A 27414-nucleotide genomic window follows, 5' to 3' on the forward strand; every position below is an offset into this window, starting at 1 on the left:
ATGTGTGTTTGCAGAGGGGGGGGGTGGTTGATGGAGCCCCCCCGAGGGGGGGGGGTGTTTTAGATCAGTCATTTGGTTATAAGAATTAAAAATTATATCCATAAAAAGGTGTCATTTTGTACCCTGTCTGGGGGCCTCTGGCTCCTTATTAGCTTACTGAACAAGAAAAAAAAACGTTTGATGTGTGTGAGTCTGGCCAACTGTTCTACATAATAAGAGATCGGCCCTGAGAGCTTGCGTCACTCTGCCTTTAGTAGGCTTCAAACGAGAGCATAAGTTAAGCGAAGAGCAAGAGGGATAGGAGAGGGGGAAAAAAGTTTCAAGGGAGGCAGGACTCGGCTGGATAGTCCTGCAGTCCCAATTATATGTCTCTAAAATACTTTATTTCCAGTCGTTTTTGTATTTTCTATCATTATAAATATTTAATAGATAATAAATATATATATTCTTAAAGCTTAAACCATGGAACTCCTTTGCTACGAGGCGGACACCGTACGAAGAGCTCATCCAGACCCGAATCTTCTGTACGATGACCGGGTTTTGCAAAACCTGTTATCCATTGAAGAGAGATTTTTACCCCAGTGTTCTTATTTCAAATGCTTTCAGAAGGATATTCAACCTTTTATGCGGAAGATGGTTGCAACTTGGATGCTTGAGGTTTGTATACAGGCAGAACTGCATTGTAACCCACACCTCCTTCTAAAACTTTTAAAGCCTCGTTTCTTGCTTAATATCACTGAACTTTCAAGCTCAAAATGAAGAAGAGTCTGTTTTTTGTTTTCCGACGAGACTTTCCCGGAATTACACGTGTCTGTGTTTTTTAAATACATTTTATGCTGTTCTGTGCGGAGAGCCGAGGCGTGTTCTGAAGTTCCTATGTTCAGAGAGGAAAGCTGATCAGAAGGGGTTTATAAAACTGAACAGAAGGCTGTCTGTTTCGAATAAAAGTGATCATCGGGGCCCTGAAAAAGGTGCTTCGGTGATTAATTTTATTTTTTCCTCGAATAAATATTTCCATGCACACGTATGCAGTTCAATACGTACCCCATCCTATAATATAACGCCATGTTGGTTTTGAGCTTTTGAGGCAGTTCGTGTTTTTTTCCGACGGGTTTATCACTAACTAGAACGCGATAACAACTATTAAATTAGATATGTCTCAATAGGAGGAACGTAGCACTTCACTGTCCTCTTAAAACTGACCCCGGAAAAACCGGACATATTTTGTATATTTTTTGTAAAGCATTTGTCCGCAACAGGGGTGCGGGCCCTTAAGTCCTCTTTTACTTTCTATCCTCTCTCCAAAATCCGTCAGCCTCGATTTATGTTCGATATTTGACCATCGCTTGGACATTTCTTATCTTGTGTGGTCAGAAAATGAAGCTAACCCGTTGTACTTTATTTTCGTATAAAAAGTGTTCATGTTTTCACTCTGTGCGATTTTATATAATTTTTTGAAATAATTATTGCGGTTCGGCTCCCAGACGTTCAACGGCGAACACATGACACTATGCTCTGATTTCAAAGTTTTTATCGTGTTTAATCACAGTTTCCAAGCGTATCAATTGTCGGGAATGATGTGGGAAGCCTTTGCGAACATTTGGAAGTGAAAATCCGGGGTCTAGATATTTTTTTTATATTTTTAAATATTTTCTGAAAATATGACGAAATGTAAAAAAGAGCTCCTGAAGTCTGCTGCATGGGTGTTTTTTGGCTGGGGTGATTGTGACTTGAATTCATTTCTTACTGAATGAACCGAAGGAATGCGAGTCTATTGACAGTCTGTGCCAGAGACCTTGTTCCAACCTTCAAAAATAACATATCTGGACGTTATCGATAATATTGGCCCCTATCTGGTCCGGATCCACTCGTTGTAAAAAAACAACGATTTCTAACGAAATATAAAAAACGGAAATTATATTGTCTCTCGAGATTTTGAAGGAAAACAAGTTCAGTTTATCCTATAAGTACCTTTGTATTTGATTTTACACGTATTTGAAATATTTGAATCTATAAAACTTGTTATACCGAAGTTTGCGTGCCCTGTGTTTTAGTTCATCCGGCTATTCGTTCTCTCTTTTTCTTCAGGTTTGTGAAGAGCAGAAGTGCGAGGAAGAAGTTTTCCCTCTGGCTATGAACTACTTGGACAGATTTCTAGCAGTGGTACCTACCAAAAAGTGTAATCTGCAATTATTGGGAGCGGTGTGCATGTTTCTTGCGTCAAAATTGAAAGAGACGCGTCCATTAACTGCAGAGAAACTCTGTATCTATACTGACAACTCCATCAAACCACAGGAGTTGCTGGTAAGCAACAGTTTGATTCTGCAGAAAGTTCTTCAGCTCAGTTAGAGTAAAGTCTTTATCAAATATAGACGTCTGATGAATTTGAAGAGTTTTAAAAATGAAGGTTTTTGAAGTATAGAGTTTTAAGATGGAATAGCTCACTATATCCTATCTGTATCATTTTATTTTTTTTGCACTTTTTCTGATTGCGTATACCTGTGTGTGTGTGCGTTGCATGTCTCTATTGTGTATTTCTGTATATGACAGTGTGTGTGATCGGGGGGTTAATTGTAAAGGTTATTACATATAGATTTATAAATGCCATTTTGATCCCAGTCACAAAATTAGGCATTTATAACTAGAGTTATACGCACAAATAAGTCATGCAAATAAGAGTAGCATTTTCCTTTTCGAAGTCCGATTTATTGGGACCATCAATCACGTGGAAGAAAACATGGTGCAGTGAAGCTAAAAAAAACAAGGCTTGGAGTGTTTTTGTTGAGGCGGTCTTTATTGCCATCTAGCGTTAGATATTCGGAAGTCTTTAGTGGTGACTTCAGTATTGAGTGGAAGCCAGTGTCTGGATTCCAACCTTCCGGAGGTGGACTACGGAAAAGAAGGACGCCTTGATTCTTGTTCACGTCATAATATTCAGCATTTATTCTTTAGGACTAAACATAGGTCGATAAAAGTAGCCCGCCACGTTAAAGAGGTGCACGGCTTACTGATTTGGATTGACGATCGAAAGAGAAGTCTAAGGGACTTTTTTTTGTTTAGGGTTTGAGCTCGCTGTCGTGAAAACCCCCGTGTTTGCCAACGAAATCTACTAAACATTTGTGTCAGCAGCTGAACCGTAGTTAAGGTCTGGGATGTTTGTTAGGTTTTTCCTTCTTCAATTAATTTCGCTAGTTTCTTCATATCTTTAAATTCCGATTTTTTTTAATGTCACGCTGAATGTTTGCCTGCTTACTTCTGTGGCCGGAGTATGAAAGAGGAGGGCCAGTGGTCAGCGGGTGACCTCTAATTTCTGAAAACAAGCCAGATCTTTTCACCTGATGAGCTTATTAGGTGGATAAGTGGATATGCTCGGTTTATCGAAAATCAAGAGATAGAGGGGCTGTCTGGGGGTAGTTCCATCTGATTGCATCAAGCGATTTTTTGAATAGGGAATACATCTCATATGGCTACAACAGTTAACCCCTTGAAATGGAATGTGGGTGTTGTAATGTTCTTCACTGGGAGCTATAACTTCAGTTCCTGTGATACAATACTCTGTAAATGGCTCATCAGTATATGGTGATATCAATCTCGATCAATAATACAGTTTTACTTGTTAATGCAGTTTTTTTATTGTTTTCTGTGAGAACCTCAAATACAAATAACTGATTGTCCCTGCTATGAACTAAGTCAGAGAGCTTAATTTCTCATAGTGAATTGCCTAGTTGACTCATGACATCAGTTTTTTTATGTTCATCTGCCTATCTGTACTGTATATGTAATTCTTTGTGCAAATGTAGCCTTTTCATTCATTCCCTGATTTACCAGTGTTGTAACATACCTGGAGAACTCTTTTTTTTCACTTTGCACATTTTTATATTAGTCATAAGCATAATTATAGATCTTGGAAACATGACATCGGAGGTGGGTCTGAGAGATGTCTGATAAATCAACATGAGGGACTTGAAATGAAGTGTGTTGGTTACTGACATCAGATAGATATTTCCTCTTTAAAGCTCTGTAAACATTTTTGGTTAGCAGCCTATCCCACCCATGGAGTTATCCACCAGAAATCATTCACTGCCTATTAATGCTGAAATTCAGTATATGTTTTCTTTTGCTGATATAAATAATTGTTTGATGAATCCCACTGTGAGTCACAGCGCACTCCAGTGCGTATGACAGTATATTTATGACAGGAGTCATCTTTCGGAGTTAAAACAATTCAGATGTTTAAAGTCATCCTTTGTCCATGGTTTCTGATTAGATATGCGAGGCTCTGCTGAGGTTTGGCTTGTTAAAACATGCATCATTTCTGGGACAAAATATTGATCTCTTCAGAAATGTTGAAACACCTTTTGACCTGAATTATTAATGAACACGCATTTGTTCATGCACAGAATACAGATAGACATAGATACGATATATACTGTACATGTGATAACAGTTACTTTGTGTAGAACTAAAGGAGAACTTTGTCTGGGCAGTCGTTGAAGTAATGCAGTACCAGTCTCGTGTAACCCCTCAGTATCTTAATTTTAATGCAAGACTTTTGATTTTATACTGTGCAGCGTTGAGAAAGAATGTACTCTCAGTTGCTTATAAATAGTCTTGAAACTGTTGCTGAAAGTTGCAAGGAATTTCATAGTCTTCAGATAAGTGGTTGTGGGGAGGGGTTTTCCCAGCTGAACAGTGGTTTATTCACCAGTAGTGTTCTGTCTCTCTAAATGACTTAAAAGTATTAGAACCAAAGACCTGAAACTGATGATCAGCCAAACAGGTCACGTCTTCCTATTATTTCATCACATTTGGCAGAAGAAATGGCAACGCTTTCTTGTAAAGCCCCCCACAATGAGTAAGACTGGCTTTCGCAGCTTCTGACGCCCTGCAGAAACGGAGATTGAGCCTGTGCGTTCATACCGCGCTGTAGAATGCCGCTTCTGAAGTGTTCGGCGAGGTGGCTGGACACGTCTGGTCACTGCGGACTGCGCAGCTACAAGAAAGCAGATGGTGATTTAGGAGTTGAAGAGGAGTGAGCCAGGCTGCTGTCGTGTCTTTCTTTTGGTGTGAATGGTAAAATAGTCTGCCAGAGAGCAACAGGGAGATATACTTGTATGACAAGCCAGAATAACAGTTGCTTGGGGTGCATATCACTTGACTATTGTTCCATGCATGTTAAGAAACATGTTTTATTAGTATTCTTTTTGCTCAGACATGCTTGAATGCTTATTAACTGCTCGCTCTTTGAGCCTGTAAGCATACCGTACCTGCTGTTTGTACATAGATATTTATTTATATGTGAATGAGCAAAGTACAGAGAGAGACTGAAGGATGTGGGTCAAGCTGGAGTGTAACAGTTAAAAGGTAATAGTGCTGATAAAATGTGGCATTTATGCCCTAAGGTATTGTCTCTTTTTGTCCCCACATGTAAAGGTGTGCCAGCTCTCTTTTTAAGGAAAGCTGTTGTTCTAGATCTCTTGACAATACCTATTTTGTGAGTGTAGGTCAGGATGTCTTTTTATTCAGGGGCAAGTGGGTAAGGCAGAGGAAAAATGAATGAGTTGCTGCCTTTGATTTTAAGCAGTCCTCCTGTTATGAATGTTGCTGTGAGATATGTAATAAGAAGCCATTCCTGGCTGAACAGCATGTCAGTTTTGAGATTCAGATTGATCATTAGAATATTTATTTGGAGGTTATCCCCTTTTTTGACAAGGTTTCATGTCAGTCCTTTCTGAAATTCTGGTCAAGTTTTGATACAGTGCTCAGTTTTAACAGTTATTCTTGACTCTTATTTCAATGTCTCTTTCCTGGGTCCAGCACTGTACTGTAAATTGAGTGAATTTGTCTACATTAAGTAATTGCCAAGGTGGCCAGCACTTTTAGTGGTGTTTATAAACCCAAGTTCTACCAAGGTACTCATCATGAAACTCTTTCAAAAACTCTTGTCAGCTGTTTGGGATGGTACGTCTTAGTTTCGGAAGATACTGTGAACTTAACGGTTACCGCATTCTGCAGTCTCATGACCAAGGGGATGTGGTGTACTGGTGATGAAATCAGGAGAAGTGCCCATGTCACAAGTGCTCAGTTTGAAGATTCCTTCAATTTTGCATGCAGGTTGATGGTTTTGCGTAAATTTCTTTGTTTTTTAGATGTTTTTAAATGGTTTCTGAGACATATCAAATGGCATACAGCAACATGTAATAATAATTGCTTACACTTAAATAGCGCTTTTCTGGACACTCCACTCAAAGCGCTTTACAAGTAATGGGGACTCCCCTCCACCACCAGTGTGCAGCCCCACCTGGATGATGCGACGGCAGCCATAGTGCGCCAGAACGCTCACCACACATCAGCTATCAGTGGGGAGGAGAACAGAGTAATGAAGCCTTTTCATAGATGGGGATTATTAGGAGGCCATGATTGGTAAGGGCCAATGGGAAATTTGGCCAGGACGCGGGGGTTACCCCTACTTTTTTCGAGAGACGCCCTGGGATTTTTAATGACCACAGAAAGTCAGGACCTCGGTTTTACATCTCATCCAAAGTCACGTCACTATACTGGGGCATTAGGACCCACAAAGGCTGCAGGGTGAGCGCCCCCTGCTGGTCTTCCAACAGCAACCTTATTTGTCCCAGGAGGTCTCCCATCCAGGTACTGACCAGGCTCACACCTGCTGAGCTTCAGTGGGTTACCACTTGTGAGTTGCAGGGTGATATAGCTGCTGGCCATATGTACATCTCCTTATAGCTATCAAAATAATATCCTCACACAACAGAAATTATTGTTTACAAAAAAAACTGTAATTTTTTTAGTACAAATCATGGCAAATTATGCAAAATTGTTGCTTAGAAATACATATTTTTTTCTTTTTTCTAATTTTCTGTACTGAAGGTAGAAAATTACAATTACATAGTCTGATAAATAGTTAGGAGGAGATGGATTCATAGTCCCTACTCTTGTTTTTTATTTTTTTTGCATTGGTGTTCCCGTTCCAAACGCACATTCTCTTCTCATGTGATTTCAGTTGTCGTGAGATGTCATACTAAAACTGAAGTGTGAATCATTTCTCGACTGCAAATGCACACTTTTCAGCTGCAGAACTTCAGACGTTGCTTGCAGAATCTGACATTAATGTTCACTTGGACTCTAGGTCAGAATCCTGGCATTATGAAGCCTCCCCCTTGTGAATGAATAGTATGTTAAGGAACATTTTCATGTTTCAGATAAGAGTTCTGCAAAATAAGCTGTAAGCCATGCCTTACGGTTCAACCAAGCCAACCAAAAGAAAAGGCTTACTTTTGGGTTTAGAGCTTTCTTGTTCTTTTTCTACTAATTATTCACTGTCACCCTCCTATATGAATAATGGCACAGAGACCATGTACTTCAATTGCAAGCAATTATATATATGCAGAAACGGAAATTACGCAGACTGCCCACAGAAGCTGATACCTCATCATATTACCTATGGAGGAGTAGCATTAATCTGATGTACTCAGGAAGGACTGCAGTGCCAGAAAAAGTTTTAAAACATATATACAGTAGACTCTCTGATCGCAAGGCTGCAGATATGATAATACTGACATTTCTTGGATAAGTGACTTTGAAACATTTGATGAGTCATGGGTACGCATGCAAAGATTTGATTTTCCAAGACTCACGGGTTGATGTTTTGTATACTCCGGTACTTCAGAGTTCACTGTTTGCTGTCACCATCCCAGCACTAACTAAAAGAAACTTAAATGCCCCAGGAGGGGAAATATACTTTAAAATATACTTTACAAAAACCTAGCAGAGACAAGAATGCCTGCTCAATTAAGACTTGTGCCAGGGTGGCTTAAAAAGCATCAAATCTGCCATGACAGCAGATTGATTTTAATGGACGTTTTTGCTCTTATGACCCATTTTGATCCACATATGTAAGGAAAAGGCAATTCAGAATATTTTCCTATCTGTATGGTTAATCTAGCAACTGTAATGACACTTGACTTTGATTCCATTCTTAATATTGGGGTCAGAAATGGCCAAATCAACCCCTCATTTAGTATTATGTTACACACTGACAGTGCAGTGGTTGGATGAGGTTTGTATTCTGGCAGTTCTGAATACAAGTTGTGTCCATCTGTGGTGAGTGACCCTTAAGTGGTTGTCTCCATTGGTCCTAAGTCCTGCCTACATTAGAATTGGTTAAGCTTGTTTCTCTGCTTACTATGAACAGTGTTTGCCTGGACTGGGCCAGGATGCAGGGTTTGGGCTATTGGTTTAAGTGAGCTCTACTTTTTTCCTGACTGTTTTCTCTGTGTTTTGGGGCACAGCACAAAATGAGGTAATGTCCCAGTTTAATAAAAACACGCATCTGACATGGTGCTTTGTTTGTCTTCTCCCACCTACCTCACCACCTTAGCACCACCACCACCCCCAGGTCTGTACTGAAGGTTAGCGAAGAAAAAGTGAAAAAGGAGGAAAATATGTAATTCTTTTCAAAACCTCATAAGAATTCCTTTCTGTAACGAGTTGATCTGCTCCAGGGGTTTTTGAGATGTCAGCTCTGATACAAGCTGTACTGAATTGTACCAACAGAGCAGAAATGCCTAGGTGGAAATGCTACAGTATTTCAACACCAGGTCTGAAATAGCAGATTTGCTTCATATAAAGTAATAAGCTTGAAACATGTAGAAACCTGTGAAAGTGCCTGTAACGTACCAAACCTGGAACGGGTCAGAAGTCTGTGCAATTGGGCACTTTTGGGTTTCCAAGCAACCAGTTAAAAATGTGAACTCAAGTGGGCATGTGGTGGTCTGATGAAATGGGGAAATTGGGCACACCGTGACAGGTTGTTAAGTAAGCTAGAGCTTTCTGTGTGGTTGGAGGTGCCAGCTGTAATCATGACTGCTGTGGGCTGGGCTACCTTTGCTTTGTGCCAAGTTTTAGTTCTTACACAACACATGCTTCTCTCCCTGGCATATGCCCCTGAATTGAGGCAGTGCGGCATCTGTTTGTGAGGTATAACGTCCAGGAGGTGCCCCTGGTAGATAAAAGGGATTTAGGAATGTTCTCCACTTTCAACACACGAGACTGTCAGTTCAAATTGATTCCTGATCATTGGATCAGATCATCACCTAAAATGGAAGGTTCGGTACCTGTTAAAAACACGTTATGGTATCTGCAAGCTGTGATTTCCTGCCTTTCTCTTTGTTTTCTCTGTTTACACTCGAGCGTTGTCAATGGTGAAAAGCCAAAAAAAGCCTTCGAATTGTTAACCAGCTCGGCTCTGCACGCTAGTCTTCATTCTGATAGATATTCATCTACAGTGGGGTTTCTGTTGCCCCAGAAGTTCAGGTTTGTTTTGCTCTGTCTCTACTTTAGAAGTCCGGCCTCAACACAGAGCATGTATTTGAGATGCTATCTGGCAGAAGTGTGATCTTCTTCAGTCAGCTGAAACTGTCCTGTGCCTGTGACGCCAGTTCGTTGAAAGTTGCCCGATGGGTGCCAATGGTCCTTGTCCTTTTCTCCCCCCCCCCCATTTTAGGAGTGGGAGCTGGTGGTCCTTGGAAAATTGAAGTGGAACCTGGCTGCGGTGACTCCCCACGACTTCATCGAACACATCATGAAAAAGCTGCCCTTGCCCAGTGAAAAGCTGCCCTTAATCCGCAAACACGCGCAGACCTTCATCGCCCTTTGTGCCACAGGTATGAGAAGCTTTGCTCTGGGCTCTGCCAAGTGCCGGCGAGTGTTATTTGCAGTGCCCCCGGGCACGTTTCTAGGGACGCCATTGCCAGCTGTTTTGTCTTTCCTGTTGTACTTTGAAAGCAGTCCCACGCTCCCCCTATACCCACACACTTCCAGCTAGCCCTCTTCAGTTCTTACCCCTTATGCCTTAGGAAAAAAAATTGTCTTGGAAACTCTCGTGCTCTGTCAGTTCGTTGAACAGTAGTTGCAGACAGGCGCTTGCGATTCCAACCAGTGGCAAGATGAGGGAATGAATCGGACTCCTTTTATGTTGTGCATGACGCATACATCCTCAGTTTTGGTACCGCTGAGAGGTTGGATCAGATTCGGGTGTAAATAAGTCACAGCTTTCTGTTTTCATCGCCGTAGAGACTAGCACAGCATAAAAACAAGCTTTTCATTAGTGGTGGGTGACCCCCGTGTGTTTGAGGTTGTTATAAAATGTTACAACTTGTTGTGCTGTTTTAAGGGGTTGAAAGTGCAGCACAGATCTAAAGTTGCAGGTGAGGAAAGGAACAATACAAAATTAACATTTGTGAGCATTGTTGCAAGGCCTCTGATGCCAACTGTGTCGAGTACTTTTTTTTTTTCTGTGCGTTTTGGAGGTATAGGTAGGATGGAATTTAATACAGTGACACTTCAAAGGGCTGCACTGCACACTTGAGCACAGTGAGGGCATTTTTTCCGAGGATCAGTGGCTGAACTTCTAGTACTTGGGAAGAGGGTATTTTCCTTTTTCACAAGGTAGATCGCTTCTTGGAGATCAAACGGAGTCGTGGGAGGGGGGGAAGGCTTAAATATGATCTAATGTGTTTGGGAAGAGAAGGAAAAAAAAGGAGGATATTGTTCTTGCAAAATAAAATGAAGAGCATGTCATGTTTTCATATCTATCTCTTCTCACGCCTCCCAGCAGCTCAAGGGCGCGTTGACTTTCCCATGTTCTGTCTCAATTGTAAAGATGCCTGCGCTGGCCTCCTCTTGAGCAGGGGTAATGAAATCCAGCAATGTAGCTGGGGCCCTTTGGCAAGATTTTCCACTCTCTTGAAGGCTCTTGTCTGTTGCAGTGCGTCTTGTCTAGCAAGGTACAGTACACTGCTGTTAAACAAACCTAAACAATGGGTTTCTCACTCAATAGCAGTGAGTCCTCGTTGGACATTCCTTTCACGAGTTTCGTAATATTCTCCGTGTAGGCAAATGGAATGACTGTCTCTGTCGGGGACACCTGAAAATGCAAAAGTAAAACAACTTCTAAATAGATTTATCGCTGTTGTTACAAACAGCTTAAAAGTAATTTGATTAGATGTTTTTGTCGAGCTAAAAACGTGGGAATGCATCTGAGTGAAGATTGATTATTGGCGTTGGTGTTAGTTCTACAAACGGTTTTCCTCAGCACTGGAAGTGATAGATTAATGAAGGAGGGTGGATTCCCATTTTAGTTGTGCGGTGGTTGTCAGCCGTGTTTATGATAGAGATTGCTCTTCGTATTTGAGGGTTTCATCCACCCTGAAGTGGCTGGTGAAGGCAAAACTGCCTAGACGATGATTTGCAGGTAACTGGTTCTCATTGATTTGTGTGAATTTGTGGTTCTGCTCTGTGCATGATGCAGCTGTGACTGGGATTGCCTGGGTGATGGTGTGCTACTGCCCAGGCAGCTCTGGGGCTGGGTCAGGAGCATTGGCCAGATTCTCATTCTGATCTGATCTGTAGTGATGTGCGGTGATAGTGCTGGGGGTATAGGAGCTCGAGGTGTTTCCAGCGCTGAGCTACATCATGTTTCAGATGGGTATGAACTCACTCATCGTGTACCGTGGAGCATGGCAGTATGTCAAATGACAAGCAACTTGACTGTGAGCAAGTCAGTGGAGAGACTTGCACAGACTTCATTCTCCCTGTGCCAGTACAGGTGTCAAGTACAGTGAGCCAAGATCACCAGAAGTTGATTCTAGACTGGGAGCGTGTAAAAAGAAAGCATATTTGGTCATCTCATTTAAAAAAAAAAAAGAAAATTCCCTTAGTTGGAACCAAGTCATTTAGAAATGCTTTGATGCATAACCTGTCTTAAAATTTCAGCTGTTAATTGATTAGAATGGCTTAGGTTCTGTATTGCTTAATGTCTTGGTAAAGTCAACTGATTTGTGGCAGAGCAACTTTGAACAAAATTGTTCTTCTCCCTTCATTTATGAGTGTGTAAGGGAATTGGTGATATGAGCTCTCAAGGCACATGAGAATATGGTTTTAAAAGGCTTGTGTCTGTCTGTTGCTCTTAAAAAATCTGCTCCAGGGCCATATCGTATTTTCTCTAAAGGCCTTAATATCTCTTTATGTGAAGCCGTATACATGTGAGAGGCCTGGTCACGAATTGCTGAAGAATTTTATTGAAAAGGCTTGGCAGGCTGGTAGCTGTAACTTCAGCTTTGTGTCCATTCAAATTCAGTTTTAAGCTGTATTTTCCTTTTTTTGTCTCTTCCAACTTTTATGAACAAAACTTCTAGGGTGAATAGGAGGCCCTTTTTAAATGGTTCCTAGCCTTTGGAGAAAAAAAAAACAGTTCCGTTTGAGGTCCTTGGTGGAACTTTATTAGGCTGTGGAAGCTGATTAAGTATTAATTAATAACTCTGGGAGTCTTCCAGTACTATGCAAATTGTCTGGAGCTTGGTTAGAAAACAGAAGAAAGGAGACAATGGGCAGCCCTACATTTTATATGCAGAGGCATGTAAGGGTCAGATCAGGGGGAGCACAACCATCATCTATTCTTTGGCAGCCAGAGGATAATAGAGAGGAAACAAGCTCATTAAGGAAGATTATACTGAGCACTTAAAGAGAGACACCAGTGTTTCTTGTTTTCTTGTGCAGCTTTCAGGGAGGTAAATAGGGGTGATACCCATGTGCACGTCTGCTGCTTGAGCTTTTCTTGTGGCTGCACATAATCACAAGTAGATCCAGGTACTCAGAATGCTGAAAATGCTCACAAAGTTAACCCACTTCTAGCTTCTTTGGGAAACTAGGACAAGAAAGCTTGAGACATTTTCTAAGTATGTGTGTGTTAAGGACTGTGTGCGTACATTCAGATGATTGGAACCAATGTCCTTATCATACATTGGCTGATATAAATTTTTTAAAAAGTTGCCTGAAGCTGGAGTTCCTTGATCAAGTAGCTTTTTGTCATTTGTGTCTGTTCTGTTGTTCTTTTAACAGCGTAACTCCTTCCTTCTCCCAGTTTCTTTGCCCTTTTGAGCTCTGTCGAAAGCCTGCCTTTCAGACTTTCTGTTCCACAGATGAGGTGTCCCATTGTGCTGGGAAACTGATTTTCTGTGGAAATGAAATGTCAAAGCAGAGGCGAAGCAAAGCACTTCCAGTAAAGTAAATTGTAAAAAAGTAAATTGGGAAATGTATGCAAAAAAAAAAGCATATCAAGGATAGACAAACAACATCTGGATTGTCCACATTACACGTGTTGCTGTAGTTTATATTATAGTCAAATGCAGTCTTGGTAGGTGTGAGAATTGTATTAGTCAAGTATCCTGCTTCTAACCATAGACGTGTTGTTTTGTCGTTTTTTTGCTGAAGCAGGTTGAGTGTAAAGGTTAGAGTTGCCAATCCATTTTTTTCTTTCAATGGGTGTAGAGCTGTTGAAAATGTCCAAAATGCACTTGTTTTTAGTGCAAACTTTTAGATGCCTATGGGCAAGAAACCAAAAAGAGTGCCTTCACTTTGTCTCCTTATTCAAGATGAGACTTGTCTTGTTCCTTTTCGGTATTTTCGAGATATACTCTATGCTAAGGTTGTTGTTCTAAAGAATTATTTCTCACATAATAATGCAAGGCTTAGTTAAAAATGATCTAATCTAAAGGTACAGGCCTTGTAAAAGATCTTTTGCTGTCTGTGATATCCGTTTTACTTCTAAGAGGTCAAAAGGTGCAGGTTCACTTAGAGATAACCTGGTGTGCTCCATAAAGGCAGTCATAGTCAATTATAGGTTGGAGGCCTCTTTTTTACTAAATGTAAAAGCAAGGCCCTGTCTCATCTGTGTGTTATGAGAAGGCTGAAGGAGATTTGTCATCTTTTGTGTATGGAGGCTTCTTCACTCATGCAATAATGTTTGGATTTGTTTTTCTTTTAAATGACTGGCTTGCATGAAGACCTTATGACCAGGAATGTGACCCCCCAGCCTGTGAAGTATGAATCAGTTGCAGCTGGGCTCCAGTTTTGTTATTTTATTAATGATTGTTGACAGAAGAACTTCCAGGTTTAATTAGTCAACACAGGCGACACTCAATCCTGGCAGCAAAAATGTCATGTTCTGTCCCTCCGGTGCTGTTATTGATCTGCAAGGAGACTGCTTTTCCTTGGTCTTTGAGGTCTGCAATGAGATATTTAATACATAAATTAAGTAACGTAAAAGTATGTTGGTAAAGTTGGATGGTATCCTGTTCACAAGTTAAAAATATTTTTGATTGCTTTTTTGGAAAATTGATACAATAAAATAAAACCTCTTGACAGAAGGAGACACTCGTGATATTTGTGAGTTATGGTGAACAGCGGTGCAAAAATGCTAAAGTTATGGTCTTGCGGATTATGAAATCGCATTAGCCATATTTATTGTTTTGGTGTACCATTATGGGAACCCTTTTGATTAGAATGTTAAACAATATTACTCAGATTACGGGACATATTTGTCCTGCCTCACTCACAAGGGTAGAAATAATGAGGACAGGGTAGGATGTGGTTACATTGACGATTTGAATGAAAATCCTGTCACATATGATTTACAGAGACAGGGTTGACGTGATAGGAGTCTGCCATTTTGTAGTAGGCAACACCCTTGTACAAGTGGATTGGTAGAACACACGTGAACATTCTGTTGTAAAGTGGAAGAGCATATTGTGTGCACATCCTCCTGTCATTATAAAAGTGATACTCTTTTTTAATATTCCTTGGTTTCTAGATGGAAATGATACTTTTACATTTGTCTTTCATGAGTTAAAGCTCCTTCTGCCATCACTGATCTATTAATTGGGATAGGATGTGTCTAGTGTCCTACTCGCCACATTCTTCACAACAATTATCCATTACTCAACAGGCACTGATTGCGTAAAGCATTCCTTTGCTTTGATAACTATCTTCCACTGCCCAGTGCAAGAAACTGCTCAAGAAGCAAATTTATGGCGTTTTTAAATGGTCTTCTTCTTTCATTTCTCTGGCTTCTCTCAGTTGAGTACATCCTTAACTGTGTGTTTCTTAAATGAAATGTGTAATGTAGCAAGTGTTTTTAAAAGTTGTGATGCAATACTGCTGTTTTCCTTTTTCATTTGTCCAAGTTGTTCAGGCTTGTCGTTAATAAATACTTCCCTGGCGGAATCCCAGTTCTTGACATAGGGGTGTATAATAAGTTCATTTATTTGTCAACACAGACTCACAAGAAGAGAAAGAGGCTGGTTCTGAATGTTAAAAAGACCATGAAGGGGCTGTCTCCACAGCTATCAAAGGTACCTCTTTGGGTACTTTATTAAAAAAGAAAAATCTCTTTTAGAATCATTGCACACAGTTTGCTTTGCAATTGAATATGGCAATATGTTAATTTGCGGGCTTTTTATTCCCGCGTCCTGTCCTCAACCCCATAGGTGGCCCAGCAACAGTGAGTGGCGTCTTTTCTTTCCCGAAAACAAAAACTGGGGGGGAAAGAGGGAAAAAAAAAAGCTTTGCCCCTTCCCCTAACAGGCTGTAGAGACAAACTGGAAAATCGTGTGCGCCAAGTCGGTGGCCCGCCTCCCCCCCCCCCCCCCCCGTTTCTCCTTTGTAGGCCCGTCGGGTTCAATCCATATCGGCAGAAGGGTCACTGCCGTGATTTTCAATGGCGCAAGATGAGGTGATGACTTCAGACAATGGTGCCACACTCTCCTGCCCACGACACTTGCCTTGCCAGTTTGCTGCACTTAATTAATATGCTAAAAAATAGGGGGGCTGTTAATACAAATCATTGCCGACTGCACAACAAAGACCGGGCATGTGCACTCATAAAGACGCCAAACCCGTGGGGCTTGTTACACTGGGACGTTTGAGCGAGAGGCGAGAGAGAGAGACTGCGAGACTTCTGTGGAAAAGCCTAGGCTTTTTTTTTTTCCACTCGCCTTTCGGGATCCTGGCCCATTTGCAAGCTGTCTTATTTGCATTATGAATGACAGTGAGGGGAGCTAACAAGGTTATTGGGCTTTCAGACGCATTCTTGTGACCACACGTTGTAAAAGGACCTACAGCAGTGGCCATTGGCAGGGGGACTGTGGCTCTTTATTCTACCTTCCAAGGTTGGAGTTTTTCACAGAGCACACGATTTACTTAGGAGAAGGAAGAAAAGGGGGTGGATTTGGGGGGGGGATGTTTTTCAACTTGTATACAAGCCAAGTGAACCCTCATTAGCCTCAGCTAGTCATTACCAGACCCACTCAGCAGCCTAATGAAAAACTTAGTTATTTATCATCGGGAAATGATCATGTACTCTGTCGGCTATTAAGGCAACGCAGGCCGAGAAGGCCTTAAACAATTTTGTTTTTAATTCCGTGTCACCGACCAAACCTTTTCTGCGTGTGTAGCCTTAGAGCCCAGCACAGACGTCCTCCTGACAACAAAAAAAGACCAAAGGATATTACATTGAGCTGTGTGTGTGTGTGTGTGCAAGTTGTTTGGAATTTTCTTTGTTGCTTTAGATTTTAAGTAGTAGTGAAGTTATTTACTTCAAGTTGTCCAGATAATTTTCGCGAAGATGTGTCCATTTCAAAAGCACCATGCTCTGTAGGGCATAGCAATTACAGATCGAAAGTTGCTCTCAGCTACATTCCACAGTTATCTGAGGCAGCACGTGAGCTGTGTTTGTGTTGGGACGCAGGCTGAGCGCATCAGAGCTGAATTCATGGAGTCCTCTCTCTTTGTTGTCTTGATAAGTTTATTGTATTTACTCATTTACGGAGGGCAAATATACTGCATCAAGATATTCCCCTTACAGCTACTTCTTTAATCAATTCAGCAAAACAGATGGCAGCAAAACTCTGGGCGTATTGTTTTTTTACAGTGTGGTACAGAACATATCTGAGAGACCCAGCAGATTTGCAGTACATACTGTCACTCAGATCTTCTATTTAAGTGGTCTTTGCGCTCTTAAAACCAAGGTTTGTGGACCTCTTGTGTTCCTTGGTGTCCTTGCTATGATAATGCTTGTTCGAGAGGACTATGGTTTCCATTATTGTTTTCCTGGCTCAATTAGTCCAGTTAGTTATAGTCGTCACTCCTTCAGAATAACAGCAGAGATGTGTTTTCACTTCTTTCTTCCCAGATTTCAGCTTTGCTATGTACCCTCCATCAATGATAGCAACTGGAAGTGTCGGAGCAGCAATCTGTGGACTTCAGCTCGACGATGGGGACCGGTCCCAGTGGGGAGACAACTTGACAGACTTGCTGGCTAAAATTACCAACACGGAAGTGGTAAGTAACACATATAGTTAATATGGCCTCTGCAGCCAGCGGAGAACTTTGTGAAGTTTTCTCCTGTCTTCAAAACCTTTCTTTCTCTGCCTTTTCTTCTTATAGTGTGATAATTCCTTACGCTCATACTGTATAGCACTTTTCTGGACGCTCCACTCACAGCGCCTTACAGATAATGGGGGCTCCCCTCCACCACCACCAGTGTGTAGCCCCACCTGGATTTACACTCACCAGTACGCTCACCACACATCACCTATCAGTGGGGAGGAGAACAGAGTGATGAAACCAGTTCATAGATGGGGATTATTAGGAGGCCATGATTGGTAAGGGCCAATGGAAAATTTGGCCAGGACACCGGGGTTACACCCCTACTCTTCTCGAGAAATACAGTGGGATTTTTAATGACCACAAAGAGTCAGGACCTCCGTTTTACATCACATCTGAAGGACAGTGCCTTTTTACAGTACAGTGTCTCTGTCACTATACTGGGGCATTAGGACCCACACAGTCTGCAGAGTGAGCACCCCCTGGCCCCTCTAATATCTCTTCCAGCAGCAACCTTAGTTTTTCTCTCCCGTCCAGGTACTGACCAGGCTCACACCTGCTTAGTTCCAGTTCTGAGTTGCAGGGTGATATGTGAGCTTTAGTTATGTTATCAGGCCTAGTTGCTTCTTCTTCATCTCCTTTGCCTTTTGGCAAGATTTGAAACCAGAGAGAAATGAGAACCAAGTTGTCAGTAAGAGCCTCCTTTTCCAGTCACTCTCTTCTGTCACAGCTGAGGCTCAGCCACGTGACATTGGTGTTTTCATGAAGTAAATGTTCAAGTAGTGGTGGAATGGAAGTCAACATATACGCTGCAAATTGTAGCCTGCTGCCCACCAGCATGGATGTACTAAATTTCACTGAATACATCTCATCAGTCCTCACATGATGAAGCCAAGACTTTGTTTTGGACCTTACAAGCCTAGTGGCAACCTGATTCTGTGTACTGCAAACTGGAGCAATGAGAGCCTTCGCTCGGGCCTGTGTTTAGCTGGGATAGTGGATTGAAGCAAAAAAAAAAACGTTTTAAATTAGAAACAGAATCTCCAATGACAGGCCTGCCCTTAGTCTGTGGCACTTTAAGCTGCATGAAGTCTAAGGCTCTTGAGCCTCCAGTGACCTGTGATCTGGACTCGGCATCAAAGGCCCACGAGTCTCGACACAATGGAGCTTGGAACTGTCATGGGAAGTGAAGTCGAGTGATGGGGTGTGGAGAAGATGCACCCTCAGGCTTGAATAGCGATGGCCACAGAGGCAAAGGCATTCTGTGTTTGCCAGTTCTGTGAGCCCGGTAAAAGGCATCGAAGAAAAAGAAAGCCTATTTGGCCGGGAGAGGAAATGACGTGCCACATTTAAAAGTAAACAAAGACTTTGGCAAGTGTCGGTGGCCTGACCTGTAGCTGCCCCCTTCTGCAGACAGCCTTGTAACACATTACCGCTCAGTCCCGCAGAGGGGGAGAGCGTAGCACAGGAAACGATCCCTCCACAACCAGTTGGTTGAAGAAGTGAGCTGCAGTAGACGAAACTCTGCTTCAGCAATAAAACAGCGTTTCAGGGGCAGTGTTGAAGTCAGTGGGCTCAACTGCCGACCTCCTCCTCAACTCTGCAAATTCCTGGACATTAAGGGGCTATGGATTGGAAAGTACGCTAGGGAAGCTTTGGAATGAAAAAAAAACATGGATCAACCTGTCTGGTCCCAAAGCCAGAGCGTTTGTGCAGCAGTGCAACACAGAGAAGCTCACATCTCCTGAATGTAGCGTTTTACATCATACCGAGGCCCACAAAGAACTTCGGTGTGACATCCAATAACAACAGGACCGGCCCTACGACGCTGTAAAAATCCTGGAAAAAGGAAGTCAAATGGTTCAAACTAGCCGAGCCTTTTATATTTTAATCCTGTGCGCTGTGCAGTTTGTTGTTCAGGTCCCCTATGTGGACAAGGGATGTGATTTTGTTTGTGTGTGACCGTTTTCTTTTTCCTTAGTTCTTGCAAAAGTTTAGCCAGTGAGTCCCTGACTGTACATTGATTAAAGTCCTGGCGATTTCTGAGTAGCTCAGTGGAGATATGAAGGCCACACAGGATGACGACCTCTGGCCCCCAACGTGTTTCCACCCTCTCGCAGTTGTTTTGCGTACAATTTTAAAACATTGGGGATAGGAATGCTTTCAAAGGACAGCGGGAGGAGGAAGGGGGTGGTTGGGGGGGGGGGGGGGAGGGTAGTTGGAGATCTGTGCTTTAAAAATGTGGAAAACTAAAACTAGCAGGGCGGCTCTGAAAAAAGTCCACTCCCTCACCACCACCACCACCACCACCACCACCACTACTTCCCCAACCCCTGCCTCCCCCACAACTCCCCCCCCCCACACACACACACAAAACGGCACCATCCAGGCTTTTGTGGTGTTGAATGCCTGCGGTTTGGAAGCATGTGACAAGACTCACTCTCCCCTCATCCTGTCTTATGTGTTGCAGGCAGCCGCGTTTCAAATGCAAGGAAGCGGCAGACAAAACAGCCTCAAAGGGGAAAGGGGAAGAATGAGATGGTTTCCTAGTTTGTCTTTGCTTGACTTGGCAGCAGCCAGTAGGCTCATTCATCTTTCTCGCTCTCAACAGCAGTAGCAGCGCCCCCATTCCCACCTCTCCCCTCTCCTCCTCCCCTTTCCCCTCCACACACACACACCATGTTCTCTCCCCCCAATCAGCGTGATGCTTGCGCTCTTACAATAAAGAGGGGATGCATCTCACAACGTGGCCTTCTTCTGGGTCGCCTAGAGTCCCATTCAGAAAGAGGAGGAAGTTCTGCAGTGCCATTGAAAGCGCGCCAGCTCACACAGGAAGTTGAGGCAGCATATTTTAACTGAATGAGAAGTGCGGCCCTGCACTTTTTTGTGTTCCCGTGTGTGTGTGTGATGGTTTTCGTGTTCTTCTCTTAAAATAGCGTTCACAGCCTCTTTCGTCTTCCTCTTTACAACATGGCACCCAGAGTGCTCTACGGCGCGCAGATCAAAGATGGGACCTAGTTTTGAGGCAGTCAAATATCAGAGATTAAAACTCCCCAGCAGATTTTTACAGCTGCTTGCAAGTGCGTCTTCTTCTACAACTGCTCAAAAGTCACTTTGTCACTCGGAGAAGAGCAGTCCAGGTATTCGTGTATTACTTGGAGAGTACAGGATGGGATTGGAGGCCCGTTCTTGGATGGGGATTATCTGTGTAAACCGTAAGTTTAGGACTTTATACTTTTAAGTGTACACAGGGATGGATAAGCAGAGGTTGATTTCCAGTGAAAACTCAAAAGACAGAAGAATAAACAAGATTTTGATTATTCGGGCGAGCATTAGGGAATAGAGGGATAGTGAGTAGGATTATCAAAGGGGTGCAGTAGTGAGGACAAGAAAATGTGAGAATGGGTAAGGATGGCGAAAAGAGAGCAAAGGACAATGAGATGTGGTCGACAAATTCCAAGCAAATCTCAGTGGAATGCAGCAATCTGTGAATGAACAAAGAGATTTAGGAAGAAATAAGTCAGTTGTTGAGTGCTGGGAGAAACATGTGAGACAAGCAGATACAGTCATTGTGAATTTCATCCCCCTTACCCACTTCTCTGTTACTCTCCCAGAACCCCACCTCTTTGCCTCATACTCCTGCTCTCTCCCATGTTGCCCCACACGCCTGAAGTACAGTAGGCTCCACAACCAAAACTTTTTAATTTTTTTTTTCACTCGTCGTCAGAGAATTAACCTCTGCGTGTTCCTTTGTAGCTCGTGCAGTGACACAGCCCTACTGCAAGTACTTCATAAACAGCTAAGAAACGGAAGTTGTCACAAAGTGCTAGCTTCCACTTCAGAAAGGATTTAAGGACTATCTGGATAATAGTAGGAGTTTTGCCGAATATCTATGGAGAAAGGGTTTCAATTTCTTTCTTACACACTGCCGTTCTTTTCAGACATACCCCCAAAAATGAATGTTCATACAGTTTAAACGGTTTCAATCAGCTTTTGGTATGACCTTCACTAAATACATTGAAGGTAGACAGAATCATAAATTAGTTTCACGTTTTCCTGTGCGATTCCTGTGAGTCGATCCATAGAGAGAAAGCAATGGCTTCAGAACGCACGATTAAGAAGAGTTAGAGAAGGTTTTTAATACTAGAACTACTTTTCCCTATAGAGTTAATTTCTACCACTGGTTTTGTCAGACTTTTTGCGTGGCTTAGGGTGTGACAACAGAGTGAAAGGAAGCTTTTTTTTATGGATCCTGAAAAAAGTGGCATTAACATGGGTGATTCAGCCTTTTTTTAAAAAAAAAACTTGTCAAGGCCTGCTAGAAATATTAAAACACACAGAAGTACAAACAAAACAAGAAAGCCAAAAACCCAACGCGTTTCTTAACTCTTCCAAAACTCACCCAAGTGTCTGAACATGAAGAATACATTCATGTTTCCAGTAGTCGCACATTGAAACTATTAAAGTTTCTTGAATTAAGCCTCTGGGTTTTGGCATGGGATGCGAACTGTTTCTATAAAGAGCAGCCGAGGGAATGTCTTTTAAGAAAAAAAGAGCACACATTTTTGTGGTAAGACACAGGCAGTTCCTTTACATGTTTTATGCTTTAGTTAATTTTCTCAGAGGAATTTATTTTTTATGACTAATGGACCACATCTTGTTGGGAAGTGGGAAGCTCTGGTGGAGCTTATGATGCTTCTTTTGGTTTTAAGATGACCTGAAAGGTAGTGTGTCTGCACCCTCTTTGAGACATTATTGCCTCCCCTTACTCATCCGTACCCAGGAAAACATTTTTATTCTCATAGCGTATACAGCATTGCCATAATAAAATGAATTGGAGCTTCTTAGTGACAGCAGTACACCTTGACACCATGTTTTATTTCTCCTAACCTCCATTGCTCTGTAGATATAATGACTTGCAGCAATGCCTCTTTTAACAGTTTTAACACTTCCTCTATGATCCTCTTAATGGGGAGCTTCTTTTGATGTGGGCTAATAGCAACGGTGGAACCGTTAATTCCTTCATTTCCTAGCAGAAAAAGAAAACGTCTACAAAATAGTTGTATGTCGTACTTCATCCGACCTTACGGTCTTCAGCAGGAGCAGACTGTGACCCATGATGTTTTAATTATTTTCAAAGTTGCTCGCCTCTCTGCAAGCTGTACAAAAGCTGCACCCACTGTATGGTTCTTATTGATAATTCAAAACTTTATATAATGCATCCCACAATTGCCTGGTGGTACAGGGTTCACGAGACCTGTAATTATGTGTAGGAGCTCAGTTGGAGTTATCCAGGTGGCATTTATATCCCAGCAGCCCTTATTATAGTAGCCTTCAATCTGAACCAGTACACAAGACCACAGTGTCACACACCACACCCCACCCCCTCCAATCTTTGGCAGCTTTTCAGCTTTCACCTCTACCCCCATGGCCTCCCCAGTTCCCATTCCGTCTGCTAAACTGTGGAGTTGTTTTCAGTCATCCATAATGGATCGGTAATGGATAATTTGGGTGTATAGATTCTCAGGAACGTCTCAGTTTCTGCCTCTCACTTTGAAGCTGTAATGTGAGTATAAATGGGCTCAGGTGGTCCCTGCAGGCTGCTGTCTCATTAAACGTCTTTTATGTATTGAAAAGACATGGATATAATTAACATAGTTTTGGTAATCTCTAGTTTTTTTTTTTTCCTGGTCAGGATACAGGCCTGCAAGAAGCACTCAGCTCTGCTTGGCTGATGTAACGCTTGGCCTGCCTGCTGCAAGTAGGCCTGACACAGGTTGTTAACCTCTCAGTGGTCACTTACATGAGTGTTTATGTATGTTTATATTTACAAATGTGTGTTTACCTCGTAATCTGGCTTCCACGCTTCACGCCTTTGAAAGGGGTTGTGCTGAGAGACCTTGAGGCTGCACAGCTCCATAACCAGGCAGGTATACTGGGACAGATGAGTCATTAAATGTTTGAGAAAAGCCAGGGTTTCTGCATCAAATTAATTGGTGGCCTGACCCACGTAGTTAAAAACCTTTTCAAAATAGTCTTTTTGGGAACGTCTAGGCCTGATTAATCGGTACAGTATTCTTTAGTCCCACAATAGACCATAAACTACTTTGAAAAAAGTGACCCATTGTGCAAACTGTCTGTTTTAAAGCTGTTAGACTGGTTAGCGCCTAATCTACAGGTGTAATTCTAGAGTTAAGATACCACTCTTACTGTATATGGTCATTAACAGCTTGGCAAGAAAATGTGGCCTGTAAAGCAAAAATGTTCAAATATTTGCTCGACCGTTTAGCTCCAAACATAGTCAGTTCCATGCTGAAAAGTGGAAAAAGTGGAAAGAGAAAAAGACAATGTTTTGGCTGTTGAGCCTTCTTTAGGTGTGTGGTCCAGGTGTACCACACACCTAAAGAAGGCTTCACAGTTGAAATGTTCTCTTTTTTCTTCTTTCTTGCTACTTTTCAGTGTGGAATTAACCTCTTACTTAACAGTATATGAACTGAAAGGAGTTCCTGCATAAACCAGTGGTCACCTAACGGCCATTTTGTTTGCTAATTTCAAATATCGTCTGTTTGGTGACAGTTGAGTTTAAACGTGGCATCGTTCAAGCTCAAACTTGCTTACTAAAGCTGCGAAATTACTTTTGAGACTGTGTCTGCTTCAAAAATACCCAAGAAAAGAACTTCTCACAAACATGCGTACACACCAGGTCACCAAGTGCTTGGCAAAAACATGCCTTATAATCCCAGCTGTTCCGAACTCCAAACAAATATTGTAGGGACAATCCAGTGAAATCGGGTAGCTGGCTACCTTTACTTAGCCACCTGTTTGATTTAATTCTAAATATAGTAGGTATTAATTTAGTGAAAACACAACAAACATAGGTCATAACTGGGTTTTTGCTTAAGCCAAGGTGACTGCCCATAAAACTTCAGAATAGCAGTCTTAGGATCCAGAGTTCTGGTGAAATTGAAACTTGGCAGGTTTGATCACAATAAAACCTGTTTCAGATCAGCAACATGTGTCGGGGACATTTTTTGGACACATAGGACAAAAGGCTAACTCCTCTTGTTCAAAACCTGCTGGGCCAATGTACTCCAAAATTGACCGGGGTCATTGCTGTGACAATGAAATTGCGACGTGTCAAAAGGGGATTTCTGCTTAAAACAGGTTGGCTGTCTGACCGCCTTTGTATTCTCTTGTTAATACATGCCCCGTGCCACAGACTGCTCCTGTGTGAAACCTGCTTGGCTAATTAACTCCAAACTAGATAGGTGTCATTTTTTGTAAAAAAAAAATACAATTGAAATATTGTGAAAGGGGGTTCCGCTGGAAATGAAGACAGCTGTCTGGCTGCCAGTTTTGCAGGGGGAAGTTCAAACTTCCTCTGTCTTTAGAGCCACTAAATGGAGTGCTTTGAACAATAACACATTTTAACACCTTCTGCACTGTATAAATTGCAACCATACTTTTATGCCCGCACTGGCCACATAATGGTGAACTGATTTGTTTCTGCCCAAACCAAGATGGCCATTTATTTCTGTTGTTGTTACATGGCTTGTATTGTGAAGGGCTGCTATTGAAATTGTATTGCCACTGTGTTTTTTTTTTTACTATAGTATTTCATGACAGTGGAACTTGACGGTGACACAGTTTCTGCATTATAGTGCTGGGGCCCGGGGTTCAATTCCAGAGCTGGAGAGCTAGCTGCATGGAGTTTGTACAGTATGTTCTACCTGTGTTCGCCCGGGTTTCTTCTCACAGTCCAAACACATGCTGGTAGGTTAATTGGCTTCTGGAAAAACTGGCCCTGGTGTGCGTGTGTGATTGTGTCTGTCTGCCCTGTGATGGACTGGCAGACTGGCATCCTGTCCAGGGTGTTGTCTTGCACGTGTTGCTTGCTGGGATAGGCTCTGGCTCCTCCATGACCCTCAATTGGATGGTTAGAACCTTCTTAGAAACCGGTAAAAATGCATGACGTTTTCTATGTCTCATTTGTATTTGAATTAGAATGCTTTTAAGATGCTTGTGACTTACCGTTACAGTTAGTGTCTGAGATGTAATACACAATTGTTTTTTTTGCATTGGTTGGGTTTTTTTCCTTATATCAAAATGCCTAAATCAAGACTGTTACTCCAATGACAAAGGATAATAGATGAACGCCTTTCAATCCCATTGTGTAACCACATTCAGTATTCTCATGATGAATCATCTGGTTAGGGAATTTGGGAGGAGAAGGCACAGCCCTAGCTGTCTGTACAGGCTTCAACAGGCATCTGCCCACAGGAGGTCACTGTGGAATGCAGGGTCCAGGAAATCTAGCTCCTGACAGAGCTCTTGAGTACTAGTTGTGACAGAGTGCAGGCCTACCATTTCTGGTTCACTTTCACATGTGGGATACTGTATAACTGGAATCTGTCTCTTGGTGGATGTTGTTCTCGGTATTAAAGTGTCCTACCATATGTTACACAAAAACAGAAAAACCATCATCTTAGAGCTGACCATTAAATGATCTGGCATTATTGGCCTTGAAATGAACCCATTTAGGGTTTTGAAGAAGTTAGATAGCTGTTCTTTGAGCTTACAAGGATTAATATATTTCTTTTTTTCCCCTGAATTCTAGCTTCTTAACCTCCATCCATTTTCTAACTGCTTTGTCCAGTAGGGCTCGTGGCGTGCCTATCCCAGCAGGGATCAGGCACAAGGCAGGGTACACCCTGGATGGGACGCCAATCCAACCAGACAGACACAGACATGCACACACTCCATGCAGATGGCACCCATGGAATTGAACCTAGGCAGCAATTCTACTTACTGCGTCACTGTGCCACACTGTAGCTTCTTACAGCCTTGTGTAATTCATGGAGCACTTGAACTTCAGGAGTCATGATGTACTGTAAGGACCTCAGTTCTTTCCTATTTTTTCTTCAAGAGTAAAGTTTTGTGGGGGGGGAGGGGAATAACCCTGTTGCCATTCTGCAGCTGCTGAAAGCTTTCCGAAGATTTTTGTTTTTGTCACAAGTCATTACTTGCTGCATTCTTCTCGTGTTTTTCCCAAGGTTACTTAGAGCCAAGAGAATAAGTGAACTTTGGAATCCTTTTCTGCGAAATGTTTTTTTTGGGGGGGATTTTCACATGAAAGTCACATGCTAGCTTCTGGTTTTCTGACATTGTTCCTTATGGAAAATGTGTCCATTTTAGGTAAGACTGAAAGACCCTCACCTTTCAGATTCTCGTATTCTGAAGGCTGCCCTTTTTTATATCTGTCTAGGAATTCAGTACGAGCATTTTAGGGAAGAGGAAATCCTGAAAAAAATATTCCTGGTTGCTGCAGAAACTCCTGCAGGATCACAGGGGCCTACATCCTGACAAGTTGTTCTTTCTTTGAAATGTCCTGTCAGGTGTTCTTTAGAATTCCGGAAATTGACACCACAGTTGCACAGAATATCTTTGTGTGGCGATCTTTCTGAAACACATAGGAAGTGCTGAGCAGACAGTAATAGAAGGAGGTTCAGTTGTGGAGACATTTCTGTAGAACAATGTAAATTGAAAATGGAATGCTGTTTTTCCAAGTGATTTTGCCTCTTTTTTTTTTTTCCCGAGAGGGGACCTGCATCCACAAACCTCTTTTTTTTCTGCTTTACATTTCAGGACTGCCTGAAAGCTTGTCAAGAGCAGATTGAGTCGGTTCTGGTCCGCAACTTGAGACAGGTGCGCCAGCAGCAGCAGCAGGATCCGAGAGGCCCCCGCAAGGAGATGGACGAGCTGGACCAGGCCAGCACCCCAACAGACGTCCGAGACATCAACCTGTGAGCTGGTTGCCTGGAAACCTCACAGGAGAGCGTAGAGCTGGAGAAATTAAAATAACAGCCGACCCCCCCCCCACCACCACCACAACAAAGTGTGCTTGCTAGTCTTTCTACAAAGACCTTATTTTTTTATTTTCCTTAAAAATTACAACAAACGTGTGCTCCCGTTTATATAGAGGAAAAAAAAAAGCTATTTTAGATATTTAAAAAAAATTAAAATGAAATTTAAAAAAACAATAAAGTCTGTGGTTCTGCAGAAGGATAACCTGCCATAAACTATTTTGCATACTCAATTTTTTGTTTTAAGTTGTATAGCCGCAGTTAAGTTCCAGTTTAAAAAAAAAAGATAAAAAGCTTAAAAAAAGCT

General features: G+C 42.1%; 1 protein-coding gene across 2 annotated transcripts; it reads left to right on the forward strand.

Moving 5' to 3' along the window:
- Positions 1–233: 233 nt before the first annotated feature.
- On the forward strand, positions 234–27414 carry LOC148829152 (G1/S-specific cyclin-D2). Of its 2 annotated transcripts, none has more exons than XM_088924104.1 (5): positions 234–657; positions 2089–2304; positions 9527–9686; positions 17051–17199; positions 26890–27414. In XM_088924104.1, the coding sequence occupies exons 1-5, from the start codon at positions 463–465 to the stop codon at positions 27049–27051; spliced, it is 882 nt and encodes a 293-aa protein (XP_088780230.1). In that variant the 5' UTR covers positions 234–462; the 3' UTR covers positions 27052–27414. The 2 variants fall into 2 exon arrangements, with proteins under 2 accessions (XP_088780230.1, XP_088780229.1); XM_088924103.1 differs by lacking the exon at positions 26890–27414 and adding an exon at positions 19715–19953 and having other exon boundaries at positions 235–657.

Source organism: Atractosteus spatula, chromosome 8 (assembly GCF_055471065.1).
Source record: "Atractosteus spatula isolate fAtrSpa1 chromosome 8, fAtrSpa1.hap1, whole genome shotgun sequence".
Lineage (NCBI taxonomy): Eukaryota > Metazoa > Chordata > Actinopteri > Semionotiformes > Lepisosteidae > Atractosteus > Atractosteus spatula.